Raw genomic sequence first — 13853 nt, forward strand, 5'->3', positions numbered from 1 at the left:
ATAGTTGAATACTTAAAAAAACATCAGGTCAGAACAAAGACGATAAAATGTCATAATAATACAAAAAACATGTGATGGGGGAAAAGATGTGATCACCTTAAGGTAAAATATAAATATATGTGTATATAAATGCACTTGTGGCCAATCAGGGTCAACGAGTTAGTATATAATCTTCAAGTTCATTTAATTTAGAGAATTAAGTAAAATTTTAACACAAACTGTGAAGACTCTCGCTGTTATGATGCGCTGCAGCTCTATAAACATGGCGGCTGAATAACATGTGAGCCTGAAGCTGAGCTGAAGGACGGCAGATGAACTACTTACACTCAACGGACCTGAAGGTCGTCGGTGGAGAGACGGACGGACGGATGAACGGAGGGAGAGACCAGCTGAAGAGAGTTTTCTAAAGATGAAAACATTCAGTTTTGACTCATTCATCCTTCTGTCTGACTAGAAATCAGACGGGTTCCTCAAGTTCAAGAGGAATCTACTGTGAACAGGAGGAACAGAGCTGCACAGGTCGATGGCAATCACACACACGAGTTAGCGGCGATGCTACGTCTGGACTGTGAAACATCAGAGGGTCACAAACTATTATTGTTTATAATATAATACTATTGAATTAATGAGCTTCTGGACTCTTGAATTTCCCTTAGTACATAACTATCTATCAATCAGAGGAAGTCCAGCAGTGTGAATGAGATACAGTGGGGTCATCTAGTGGTGGAGGTGTGAACTGCAACGTGAGAGGATGTGGCCGGTCCAGTTCTCTAAATGATGAGAAAAGGATGCTTCAATGCTTCCTATCTTATCTCCTTTCGCATAGGAAACACCTTCCTTTAAGGAAAGGCCTTCTCACAATTCCTCGCTGCACCAACATTTAAAACAAGGCAGGATTGTATTTCTTCTCTTTTCAGATCCAGTTAGGAAACATCATGAAGAACAAGTGTCTCATCTGTATCATCGAAAATCTAAAGGCTTCATAAATGTTGTTTAAATCCGCTCACTGCACTAAAAAAATATTTTTTATCTATTTCTACTTTATTCTAGTGCCTGAAACTTTTAAGCTGTTAAATGTTTTAAATGTTGTTTTCAGGGTTTTTTTTTTTTGTTGAAGTGACTGACGCTCTTGTTCAAAACTTACCAGGGACTCCAGGTGTTTCATCTTTGCTCCCTTGGTTCTGGTTCTGGTTCTGGTTCGAGGTCAGAAAACGTCTGAAACCATCATGTAACACTGACAAACTTTGAAACATGAGAATCTCGACGTCTTAAGTCCAGATTGAACCTTCACGTCTCTTCGTCTCGAGCCTCGTTTTTACAGAATTTATTTAAATCTAGTGTCTGTGGATCTGAGCTCCAGGTATGAATCAAACGCATCAGGGTTTGAGGAGAGACTCCTCCCTCCAGGTGAACACACACAGCATCCACAGGTGTTATTATTGCCTAGGATTTTTTTTTTTGTTTTTTTTTTATTATTTTCTACAGGAATTTACAGCAAAAAAGACGAACACTGTTGTTGCTAATGTTCAAAAAAGGTCCTGAAAATCAATTCTAGCACTTTTTTTTTGACAGGTATTAAAAACACACACGTCTCAGCTCACTCCATCTCTCACTCCAGCAACTAAACATCACATCCATTTAAAATAAAAAAATCAAAATAAAATAAAAAATCAAAATAAAATACATGTGGTAAATGTTGCGTTGGCACAGAACAAAAGCAGCCGTGCATCAAGCTGCTGGGAGAACCAGACGTGAGAACATTATGACGTCGCAGTGGAGTTGACCAATATTATTAACCAATATCTACATTTTAAGGTGTATTGATCGATACTGGCTGAAACACGCAAACAGACAAATCTGACAACACGAGCTGCAGATACACAACGGAAGTGTTTCCTGCGAAGATGTTTTTGTGAATTTGTTTGCGTTTTGTCCCGTTTGCGTGTGTTTGCTTAAGTCGCAGCGCGTTGACCTTTCAGGGCCACCGTAGGTCGCCTCCTACAACTAAACCCAGCGTGAACGACGGAGGGTGAAATCCAGAGAGGGAAGAGCTACGACACAGAGTCAACTTTGGTTTATGTAAATCAGCTTTGGCTGAACTTCAATCGTTTCATAGAGATAAAAAAAGAAAGAGATAGAAAAACAAAAACGATACCACACTCCATTTCAAATCAGTGAAACATTCGTCTAATAATTAACATTAAATATTTAAAGCACTAAAAGTTACGGTGCGCTGATAGTCAGACTTTTGTCTTGAAGGGTTAGAGTTCCTTCTCTTGGAGCCGTGACGTGATAAACTTGTTTTAAGTTGTTGGTGTGACTTCCTCTTGGGGATTTATATCTTAAACCATCTTAGTTAAATGTTCCCGGAGGTTTCTGTCATGTATAGAATTATAATTACCTTGTTAATGTGTTATCACGTGCGTTAACACTTCGTAGCAGCGCTGCATGAAAGTGCCTCGTCTTCATCATCACTTTATTTCTTTACACGTCTGTTTTCACGGCCTGAGTAGAACCTCGGTCGGTTTTTGTGCATTTCGAACAGTGAATTTATAGTTATTTAGTTCATTGCTGCTTCTGGTTCCTTCACAGGTAACGGGGGGTTAATGTTACTTTGCTTCTGAGAGTTTGAAAAATCTTCTTAGACAGACTTTGGACCTTTTTAAATCTTGTCCTGAACATCTGGTTCTCCATGCAGATGAAAACAAAGAGAGGAATCAGGTTTGCTTCCAGCTGTTTCCTCCCACCCTCCCTCTGTCATCCAGGATCTACCTCAATGGGAGAAATTAACATTATTATAAAATGAATTATCCTTTTTTTTTTTGATTAGAAAAGGTAAGGCATCCTCCTCCTCCTCCTCTTCCTCCTCCTGCCTGGTGAATACTTGTTAGTTTTAGCCTTTTGTCGCCGTGTTTCTTCTCTCTTCTTCTACTCTGCTAAAAAAAAAAGTTTATATTTGGAAAAATATCTACACTATATTCAACTGGACTGGATGGTTCTTTATTGCTTGAGTAAATACAGATGTGGGGTAAAAACGATGAACTGCTGATGGAGAAGCGGCGGTTCATCCACAAGGAGGCGAAAAAACAAAAACAAAACAAAACCAAAAAACAAAAAAACAAAAACAAAAACCAAAAAAAACCAACCAGATTTACAAGCCATTTAATCTTGAATTCAGTCTTAAAATCATACAAAAGGAGTGAAAAAGGTCAGAAGGAGCCACAGTTTGACTTGTTTCAGGAATTTCATCATGAGAAACACATCTTCTTCTTCTTCTTCTTCTTCTTCTTCTTCTGTTCGTAAAAGAAGTTCAGATACACCGGAATAAATAAAATATTTCACCTTTTCTCCACTAAATACAAGATTAACTGACTTGCAGAAGTGAGTGTTTCTGGGAGGAAGGCAGAAGAAGGGAGGGATGTGAAAAAAGAGGTAAGAAAAGAAACAGAGAGTGAAGACATACATGAGCTGTAATGATCCACGGTATTAGTTTTATAGGGTGTTATTAAAGCACTACAGACTAGGTGTGTGGGCTGCCTGCCGCACACTGGGCTTCATTGTCTCTAATATGCAGCGGTGCGCTACGTTAACGTGTAATAAACCTTGTACACAAACAGAAGTTCCCCCCCCAGCTCCCAGCTATTACATCTGCATAGCAAAAACAAGAAGAAGAAGAAAAAAAAACAAATAAATAAAATAACAAACACACAGAAAAAAACCCCCATAACTGAGCCTCCAAACCGTCGTCAACAACAACTCCAACCCTGTCTTTTTCTGTGGCTACTGTTCTTCTCCTCTAAAAGATTATACAGAAGTAGTTTTGATGCAAGACTTGTTGTTATTATTATTACTTTTTTTTTTGTTTGTTTGTTTGTTTGTTTGTGTTTTGTTTTTTAGAAAAAAATCTGTTTCTTCATGAAGCGCACTTCCTACTTCCTCTTGGTCCGGTGGTGGTGGTGGTGTCTGATTGGCCGGTTAGTCGTCGTCATCGTCGACCACGGGATCCGTGTCCCAGCACGTAATGTCAATCTCTGAGGACACAAACAGTTTTTAAAAAAAATGTTTATAGTATTTGAAGATCATTTCATTTTAGAATAATTTATGATGTACACATTTTTTTTATAGTTACATTTTCTTGCACTTGCAAAACATTCCCCGCCCACAGGTTGGAAACCAGCGTTTTAAAACAGTCATGTTGCAGCTTTAGTGCTTTGTAAATTTATAATAATAATAATAATAATAATAATAATAATAATAAACTTTATTTATAAAGCTCTTTTCATACAAGAGACTGTGAAAGATGCTATGCCTGCTGTGTGGCTGGAAGAATTTTAATTTGAAAGATTTGTGCAGGAAGTGTTCACTATAACTGACGTTAGCTTAGCATAAAACAAACGGGACGGACTGGAAATAACGATCGACTGAAAACAGTAGAGAAAATAAATGAATAATAAATAATTCTATTTTATTTTCTAGCGAGGATCTCACCTGGTGGCTTGTTATAAAAGACCGGCGCTGGTTTGGCTGAGGACTCCTCTGATTGGCCGAATTCTTCCTCCTGTGATTGGCTGAAGTAGCCCTCGCTCGCCTGTAAGAACCGACAGACAGGAAGAAGAAGGAGGGAAAACAACCGTCAACAAACGCAAAGACAGGAAACGTGTTTGTGAACGCGCAGCAGCAGCGTTAACCTGTCTCACCTGTGTCCCTTCTTTCAGCAGCGTCTCCCCATTGGTCATCAGCAGCTGTCCATCCTCCAGCTCCTGTCCCTCCCCGGCCGCGTGCTGCAGTGCATGCTGGTAGCTGAGGGTCATCTGGTCGGAGCCCGTCACGTCCACCAAGCTGGACGGGTCGTCCTCGGCGCTGGTGGCCGAGCAGAGAGTCCCGTCCATCATCTCATCGAAGCTGAGGAGGGGCTGAGGCCGGCTGCCGCCGGTGGCGGTGGCAGCGGCGGCGCTGGGCAGGACGTCATCGCGAACGACATCAGCGTCGCCCATCAGGTCCACCAGATTGGAGGACTGGGAGGTCTGGGACGGGTCTGCGGGAGGAGCGGAACTGCTGTCCCACAGGTTGACCAGATTGTCTGTCCCAGAATCCCACGCCGAGAAGCCGGAGGAGTCGCGGGCCTGCGGGGCGACGCTCTGCACGGGCTTGGCGGATGTCGACTCCTGGACCGGAGGTTTCTGCTCCTGCTTTGGCACCGAATCTGGATTAGAAAACAACCACAACAACAAGTTACTATCAACAAGATGACATGGACACGTCATGGACACGTGACTAATGTTACGTTTCCGTCTTACCCCACTCGTCTCTGACGTCGTCCTCCTCCCGGCTGAGGTCCTCTTTGATGGGCGTGGTGACTATTTTAGGGATGGGTGACACGGCGGCCATGTTGCGCTCTGTGCTCGCTTCGTCGTCATCGTCATCGTCCCCTGGTCGGACAGAACGGCACAACAACAAGATATCGAAAAGGTACGAGATCTCACCTCAGAAAAACAGGTTCAAACTCATGACGCCGACGTGTTGGACTAAAACAGGATGTGGTGAAACTGAAAGGTTTGTGTCCTAATGTGTCAGAATATCAGGAACTATGAACCGTTACATTGGCTGATGCTGATTGGACGTTTCTGCACTGTGAAGCTGTGTGATTGGTCGAACAGTCACATCCTGTGTTACTTCAACACATTAACATGCTGTCACATGACCAACAAACAGACCAATCCAGACCCCTGAACCACCGCCCGCATCAGCAATTCAGAGGTCTGGTGATGTCGCCATCAATGAACGTTACCTCGGCCAATCAGACGCCATGTGGGTGGGACTAAAGCTGAAAGTTTGTATTCTATTGATCGTGCATCAGCTTTATTTTCAGCTACGCTAGCAGCATGGTTCTAGCGATGTGGTTGGTCGGTCCGCCATCTTGGTCCAGACTGAAATATCTCAACTACGATCCTCAGAGGATTAATCCTAATAACTTTTATCATCCCCTCACTTGTCATACCACCAGCAGGTCTTTTTATTTTTCATATATTCAGTTAAATATCTACAACATAGATTTTAGTAAGTGGTTCGCAAAACAACCATGAAATCTGGTTCAGACATTCATGGTTCCCAGATGATGAATCCTTTGTTAATGCTCTGACTTTTTTTTTTATTTATAACCATGATCATGTTGAATGTTTTATTCAACTTATACTTTGATTTATGACCAAATACGTGCAAAACTTATGACAATTCCACAACTTCTGGTTTAGTGCTAATTAGCGAAGGTTAGCACGTTGACACTGTGCATGCTAAAAATCAGCATGTTGTGTCCGAACCCACTCACTGATTCCCTCCTCCCTCCTCCGAACTCCAGAGAGTTCAGTGTAGTCAAACGGTAAAAAAGCTGAGTGTGAAACGGTCGACACTTCTCATTCTCAACGGTCGCCATCTTGGCTACGTAGCGGAGGAGGAGGGACCACCAATGGTTTTTACGAACTCATGAAAACGGAAGCTGAGGACGAAGGAAGTAACATGTCTGCAGAGAAGCAGAAATTTAAGCAGGAGATGATCAAATTTTGTAGAGAGTGCAGAACGACTTCACGCACTACACCAGTGAGTATATAGTGTACTACGTGTACTACGTGTACTACGTGTACTACGTGTCAGTGCAGTGAACTGACGCACAGCAGCTGTCTAACGTAAAATGAACATAATCACTACACGACCACTGACAACTCATTACTACACCATCAGTATATGACGACACATTATGGACGAGTCACAGCCACAGAGCGAGTACACCACATCATCATCATCATCATCATCATCACCATCATCACAATTCATCACAGCAGACACAGCTCCGGTCAAAGAACACGCCGCTTCTTTGCAGATGCTGGGTGATTTCATGCTCGTCGGAGTCAGACGTCCCGTTCAGAGAGGTTTTTTCCCAGGGAGGACGTGAACACAAAGCACCACAGATGAAGAACAACAGCGCCGCTCTAAATGGAGACAAACGGCTCAGTGACATCCGGCTCAGCAGCGTCTTGCATGGGTGGGTTTCTCCAATTCACCTGGCTGGAACGAAAACCTCAGAGGGTCAAAGGACCTCATTTGGAAGGAGACGGACGTCTGAGCTGAGACGTGAATAAGGACAGTGACTCCAGGTTAATCTATGTAAGTAGTGTTTAATAGAACTGATTTTTTTAAACTGGAATTTTCCACATTAAAAGAAGGATTTAGAGAGAAGTGACTTTGTGTTCGACTGTCATTAGAGACAGGGATGAACTGGCTCTTTCTCCACCCAGCATAATGTCTGCCAGAGCACCCACAGACATGCAGGAGGACACAGTGCAGGCCATAAAGGTGTGTGCACGCTTCTGCCCATTTAACTACATCGGTGCCGACCATTTTCCATAGGTTTTTCAAAAGAGTTGAAGCTTTAGAGCTATAAATCCATGCAGAGAGTCTGAGTTGTTTGTCCAGGTTTTCAGATGTTTTAAGATTTCTGCGTCTTCCTCTGACGCAGCGCAGGTGAGTGAAGTTTTATTTGTGTTTTATTTCGAGAAGCTACATCCTCATTTATTTTGAACTTTTCAAATAGCCGACATATTTGTTTTGTAATAATTCAGTATATGGTGTAGTTGTGCTTCGGTGGATCGACCAGAGACAATGGATGCGTTTCCATTAACCTGCTTAATGCGTAATTTGAAATAGTGAACTTAAAAACGAGTAATGGAAAAGTAAAGGAAGGTTGGTCAAGCTAACAGTTGTAGCGTGGATCTGTGGAAACTGGTCAGCACTGACGTCACGTGTCTGATGTAGTTTATGAGCCGAAAACGTACAAAAACACCATTTATGGTTTTTAAATCTGAATGACAGCTAGACATCAGCTCCACAGACGTCCAAACAGCAAACGTCCATATTCAGTCAAATACAGGCCAACAAACAGCGGTGACGACCGACGGGCGGCTCGGCGACGTCACACACACTCGTTCATACACAGACACTCACGGGTCTGTCTCTTATACACATCTGAAGCATGAGATGGAGGATCAGAAGGTGAAAGAAAACCAGTCAGATTCTAGATAAAGTTTCATCTCTTCATCCCTGAGAGAATTACAGTTATTATTATTATTTACTGCAAATTTAAACCATAAGAAAAACACATCAGAAAAAAACAAACAAAAAAAAAACCTAAAACAGCAGACATTCAGAAAAATAATTTGACATCAGCAGCCGACTGGACGACATCTAAAGGATGAGGATTGAGGGGACGACAGACTCGACATCTATCACACAAACCGACAAACAGCTTTATGGTTCACAGCCATAAAGGATGTTTTATTGTCTACTTCAGTTTGAGAGATGCGAATGCAAGTGTTAGCTTGTTAGCTTGTTAGCTTGTCAGCGAGGAAGGTTGTGAGTGCACAAGCTAAAAGGAAGGTGATTGATAGTGATAGTATAGTGACCTTTTAACAACAACAAACAATTGCTAATTTAATGCTGAAAATAGGTGAAAGATATTTTAAAGGTCCCATATTTTACACTTCCTGTGTTTTATTTTGAAGTTTTGATCCATAAGAAGATATATTTGTGGTTTTAAGAACCAAAAACTATCTCAGTGTAGTTCTACATCTCCTCTCTCAGGCTTCTCTCTGGTGCTCTAGTAACAACAGGGCTGGGAGCGAATCAGAAGAGAGGAGGCTCTGCAAGGTTTGGATGGTGGGTCCAGGTGGGCGGGGCTTGATGACTGCTTTGTTGTGACATCACAAAGTTCCAGAAGTCCTGACGGCTGGTTTTAAGGCTCAGTTTCTGAATACAGGCTGTGTGCATTTCTCTGTGGACTGAGGCTTTGATACTTTCACAGTATTAATATAGAAGCTAGAGCTGATCTATAATCACACTACACATGGACAGAGACCTTTACACTGGATGGGACCTTTAATGTTTATAATGTAGTGACACTGCTAGCATCCATGCTACAAAAACACGCAAAGTCCAACTTTGTTTGCCCTTATTTTGAAGGAGTTTTACTCGTTTGTTACCAACATTTTTTGCAGCTTTTTCGTGTCTGTTGCTGTTCTTACAAAACTGAAATTTACTGATGCTGAAATATCTGCACTTAAAGGGTGTTATTCTACTTTTTTCTTGTTGCTGAGGGGTGAGATCGGCAGAGGTTGGTGCGGTGTCTTTCAGGGGCGGGTACGTAGATGTGAGGGTGTGTGAGGGGGTGTGAGGGGGTTGTGTTAGAGTGTGTGTGAGCGACGTGGACTGGATGATGAAAATGAACCGATAGAAAGTGAGACGATGAAAACGCATGTGGAAGGAAAAAATGTCGAAGAAAACAGAGGTTTCATTTTTAATACGAGTCAAACTGACCAACTGTCCTTTCGCTGAAGTCTCTCAAGAAAGATGGAACAGCAGATTTTCACGTGTTCCTCCTTTAATAAGTGTTGTTTTCTTTTATCTTTGATGTTTGAAATTAAATTGTAAAAATCGCTGCACTGGGTGAAACTGGCCCTGAGTGTTTGTGTGTGCACCAGTATGACCCAGTATGACCCAGTATGACCCAGTATGACCCAGTATGACCCAGTATGACCCAGTATGACCCAGTATGACCAGGGAGCTGGTTTAATCAGCCCCGTATCCAGGTTTTTGATCACTGGATCAGAATCTGAGATCATGTTGGAATCACGTCGACAGGAAGATGAATTATAATAATTATAATTACATTATATCTGAAACGTGATCACAGGGACTCCGGTGCGCACGTAAACATGCTCAGTGTCTTGAGAGACTAGTTAACGCTCTTATTTTGAAATGACATGCACTTTCATCCTCTATCATTATTTCCAGCATCCACATCTGAGGAGGAGGGGGTTGATGACTGAGGGGGTGGGGTTCGGGTTGGGGGGGGGGGTGTTTGGATGTCCGTCTGTCTCTCCTCTTTGTTTCTTCTTCTTCTGCTGTTTATCGGTTATGTGCTGTACCTACCGGCTGCAGCGGCGGGCTGCGTCCGTGCGTGTGGCGGGGTGCGGAGGGGCGACACGCCCCGGGGCAGGGGAGGTGGACTGGGGCTGCTGGGACTGTGCTGCTGCCTCAAGAACGGGCTGTCCAAACGGCCTGGCGGTCAGGACGACAAAGACGCCACACACACACCCGAAGACGAAGATACACACCCACACACACACACACGTATGACAAGGACACGAAGCGACGCACCAGGACAGAGAGATGTGAGGAAGATGGACGAGACGGGAAGACAAGACAGACGGAAAACAAGAGAGGGAGGGAGGCAGAGGGAAGAGTCAGAGTCGAGAAGTTCAGCCCCAGAGGAAACGGCGAGGAGCAGAGGAGGATTGTGGGACAAAATGGAGAAGTCGAAGAAGACAATGAGTGAAGAAGTGAGCGAAAGAAGAGAGAGAGAGAGAGAGAAGGAATGAGGATGATGAACACAAATGTGAAAGAAGAAAATCCCCGAGGAAAGAGAGACAGAAAGAAAAAAAAAAAAAAGGAAGAGAAGTGTTAGTGTGTCTGTAAACAGTCGGACTGCAGCAACATGCTGTTAGCAGACAGGAAACGCTGACGGACTCTTTCATCCTCAGCTGTCTGACGTCGGGATTTTAAACCCCACAACAGAAAAACTCTGACGAATCAGCTGTTCCTCTGCTCGTTGGTAAATCACAGGGTCTGATCTGGAATCTGTTATCCTGTTAAAATATGTAGAAACATGATGTACATTTCTTTGTTTTGTTTAAAAGTCTCATTTAGCTCCTTTGACAGAGACAACAGATAAAACTGTCTTATCTTTGATAGCAGCGTCTGAAAACCTTCCTCTCAGACCAAACACAGCCGCGTGTTAAAGATCCATGAGTTTAAAGGTTTATCAGATCCCTGATGTGAGAGAGGATTTTACAACTCTAAATATATATATATGTAACATGTCTTTTATTGCACTAGGACTACTTTAATACAGACTAGTTATTTACTTGCACTAAACTCATTCTCCCATGTCGTTATTGTAACTGTCGTTCTCATTATAATATCACAGGTTTTGTTTTGCACCATTGTCATTGTTTTTTCTTCATGTGTACAGTTTGTCTTGCACCGGTTGTGCGTTCTTTGTTGTTCGCCATGTTGTTTTTCAAATCCTAAACAGTTTAATTAACGGTGTGTCAGGACTGAGTGACCGCAGTCTCCTCTCAACCTGAAACCTGTCGACAGTCAAACACTCGTTCTCCTCGTCCTCAGAGAGATTCTGCGTCTGTGTTTCAAAACAGGGTCACGACAAAACACCGAAAACGCTGCCAGACACACAACGAGCAACAGCGTAAATAAGCAAAATCACAAGCACATTAACAACAAAAAGAAAGAAAGAAGAAGAAGCTCAAACTGTCTAAATTTGTCACATGAGCCTGAAGGGTGAGAACAGAGACTGACGGTCCAGTCCAGAGGGAAAGACGTGAATGTTTTTCCTTCGTGATAAATGAGCATCTCGTGTCGAATGTGATGAGGTCAGTGAGACGTTTGTGTCACAGCTTTATCAATCGGTTTTTCTTTTGGGTGAAACACTTTCTCAGTTGTGTGTTTTCAGAACAGAATAAGATGGAAAACGTTTCCTGTCACCTAAAGGTGAACGCAGCTGTCCTCCGTCTGAGCGAAGACTTTCCCTCAGTTGGTGATCTGTGTCTACTTGAGGTTTCACAGTGATGTATAATACATTAGTATAAAAAACCTTAATTTTCCCGCTCTACCATTAAAAAGGAAGTGATCCCAGAGAGAGAGAGTGAAGGTGTTTACCGGTCCTGTGGATGGAGACGGGCGAGGTGTCCACACTGATGGTCATGGCTCTCTCCTTCTGCTTGAAGAACTCTCGGGGGTTTCCTGACCGCTGAGCGATGATGGCCTTCGCCTCCTGAGAAACACCAACACACAGATGATGCTGAGGTTCTGTCAAACTGACGACACTTTTCCCTTGATATTCGGTATCTGCAGCTGCAGACTCACCTCCACCTCAGACTCCTTCTTGTCCAGGTTCAGGTCCTCGAGGCTCGGCTCCGCCGCCTGTACACAACAACAACAACAACAACAACGGTGCACAGGTGAACAAACCTGAACCAGGAGGGAAGTCCAGACTCACGACCAAACACACATCAGGGACGATTACACGTCCCCGCCAGCGAGGGGCGACAGAGACTGTGTTTGCTCCAGCTTCATTCACACCGGCTGGCGGGAAAATGAAGTTGAAAAATGATCTGACAGATATCTTTATTTGAGGTTCATCCAGTCCTGGTCTCTTTGCTGTGTCTTTGTGCTCGAGTCTCTAGTTTGTAAAGAAGCCGTGAAACATTTATTCTCCTTTATATCTCTGTGTTTTCTTCACCATCTCTTTTTTTCTTTTTAATTCGCCTGCTCTCTTCTCAGTGCCCCTGGTGAACGATTACGGTTCCTCGGGGTCTTGTGATGTTGTGATTTCATCCTCACACGCAGCCAAGTTGTTGGCGACCTGCTGGTTTCGGTCCCACCACTCTTCGTTGCTCAGCGAGAGGAGCTACCCACGGTTCCTCGAGCAACGCGAACGAGTGAGAGCGACTTTAAGACGCTCGGAAAATTAGCTGAATTATCACAGCTGTGACTCGACTCAGCGGGAAGCTGATTACAAGACGTCCTAATGGTTTTATGTCTGCTAGTGAAAATAAAACCCACCCCCACACACACACACACACACACACACACACACACACACACACACACACACACACACACACACACATACATATTCATGGACTCTACGTTTCTGTAAATCACACACGGTTTATAATCACTCTCTTCAAGAACAAACCCCACTGACAGACAAATTGGTTTCATTGTTGTGTCGCAGCGTGAGGTCAACGACGTCTTCACACTCGTTTTTTTTTTTTTTTTTTTGGGGGGGGGGGGGGGGTAACAATTTCCATCATCAAAAAAAACATGAAAAACCCCCAATTAGAAAACGGAGACTTACTATGGCGGCCTGGTTCCGCGACCTCTCTCTGGCCTCTTCCTCGTCCTGCAGCTTCTTCCTGTTTCTCACACACAAACACACCGATTAGACGACACGTACACCTGGTTCATCTACTCACAGACACACACACACACACACACACAGTTTAAATCAGGTTTCACATCATCAGAAAATGACGAGGTCCCATTTCTCCAGAGGAACACTGATCTGAGAGACTGAGAGACTGAGACCGGGGACGTGGATCACCAGAATCAGCTTTAGCAGAGGGATGTGCTGCTGTGGGCGGGGCCAGAAGGAAAAAAATGATTTTAAACACTTTTAAAAACAAACTAATATCTGTTTTAATGTGCATTTCATCTTCCCGTCAAAACATCACTTTCCTTCAGCACTACTTTTTTCTCAACCGCTGAACCATTGTATCCCTACGCACAAGCACAGGTGAGCTGAGCCAATCAGAAAGAGGTGAACTTCATGTTGTTTTGACGGGAAGACGAAGCGCTGAAGATATTCTATGTGAAACGTACATTTAAACAGATGTTGGATTGTTTTTAAAAGTGTCTACAACATGTTTTTTTTCTTCTGACGCCGCCCCTTTAAGATGCTCCGGCTTCATTTCAGCGGGTTTGTAAATTCGTCTCAGTCATAAGTTGCTTTCTAACGAGGCCCTGGTTAATTTGAGTGAGAGGTTTTTGCTGGAGATAATTTTCATATTTTACTAATTAAAACAAACTCGCAGCAGCTGCAGGACGCTGACATTTATCTGCTTTTTTACCGAATCAGTGGAAATAATTTGTGAAATCTGACGCCACCATTTAAAAGTCAGTGTCACATCTGCCACGCCCTCCTCCTCCAGCTCAGCCCCCCC

At 43.3% G+C, this 13853-nt stretch overlaps 1 protein-coding gene across 4 annotated transcripts in view; it reads right to left on the bottom strand.

Moving 5' to 3' along the window:
* Positions 1-3146: 3146 nt before the first annotated feature.
* Positions 3147-13853, bottom strand: part of dbn1 (drebrin 1) — a 90732-nt gene continuing 80025 nt past the window's right edge. For 3 of the 4 annotated variants that reach the window (XM_087174356.1, XM_087174355.1, XM_023407654.2), the window contains exons 8-14: positions 12989-13046; positions 11992-12048; positions 11785-11899; positions 5298-5429; positions 4698-5203; positions 4489-4588; positions 3147-4031 (exon numbers count right to left, since the gene is read on the bottom strand). In XM_087174356.1, coding sequence (XP_087030482.1) covers positions 3976-4031; positions 4489-4588; positions 4698-5203; positions 5298-5429; positions 11785-11899; positions 11992-12048; positions 12989-13046 — 1024 coding nt within the window. In that variant the 3' untranslated portion in view covers positions 3147-3975. Of the gene's footprint in view, positions 4032-4488; positions 4589-4697; positions 5204-5297; positions 5430-9978; positions 10108-11784; positions 11900-11991; positions 12049-12988; positions 13047-13853 lie in introns of all 4 variants that reach the window. The other variant, XM_023407652.2, reaches the window with a different exon arrangement.

Source organism: Seriola lalandi, unplaced genomic scaffold (genome assembly GCF_002814215.2).
Source record: "Seriola lalandi dorsalis isolate HSWRI2012SDOR001 ecotype SW California unplaced genomic scaffold, Sedor1 jcf7180002054343, whole genome shotgun sequence".
NCBI lineage: Eukaryota > Metazoa > Chordata > Actinopteri > Carangiformes > Carangidae > Seriola > Seriola lalandi.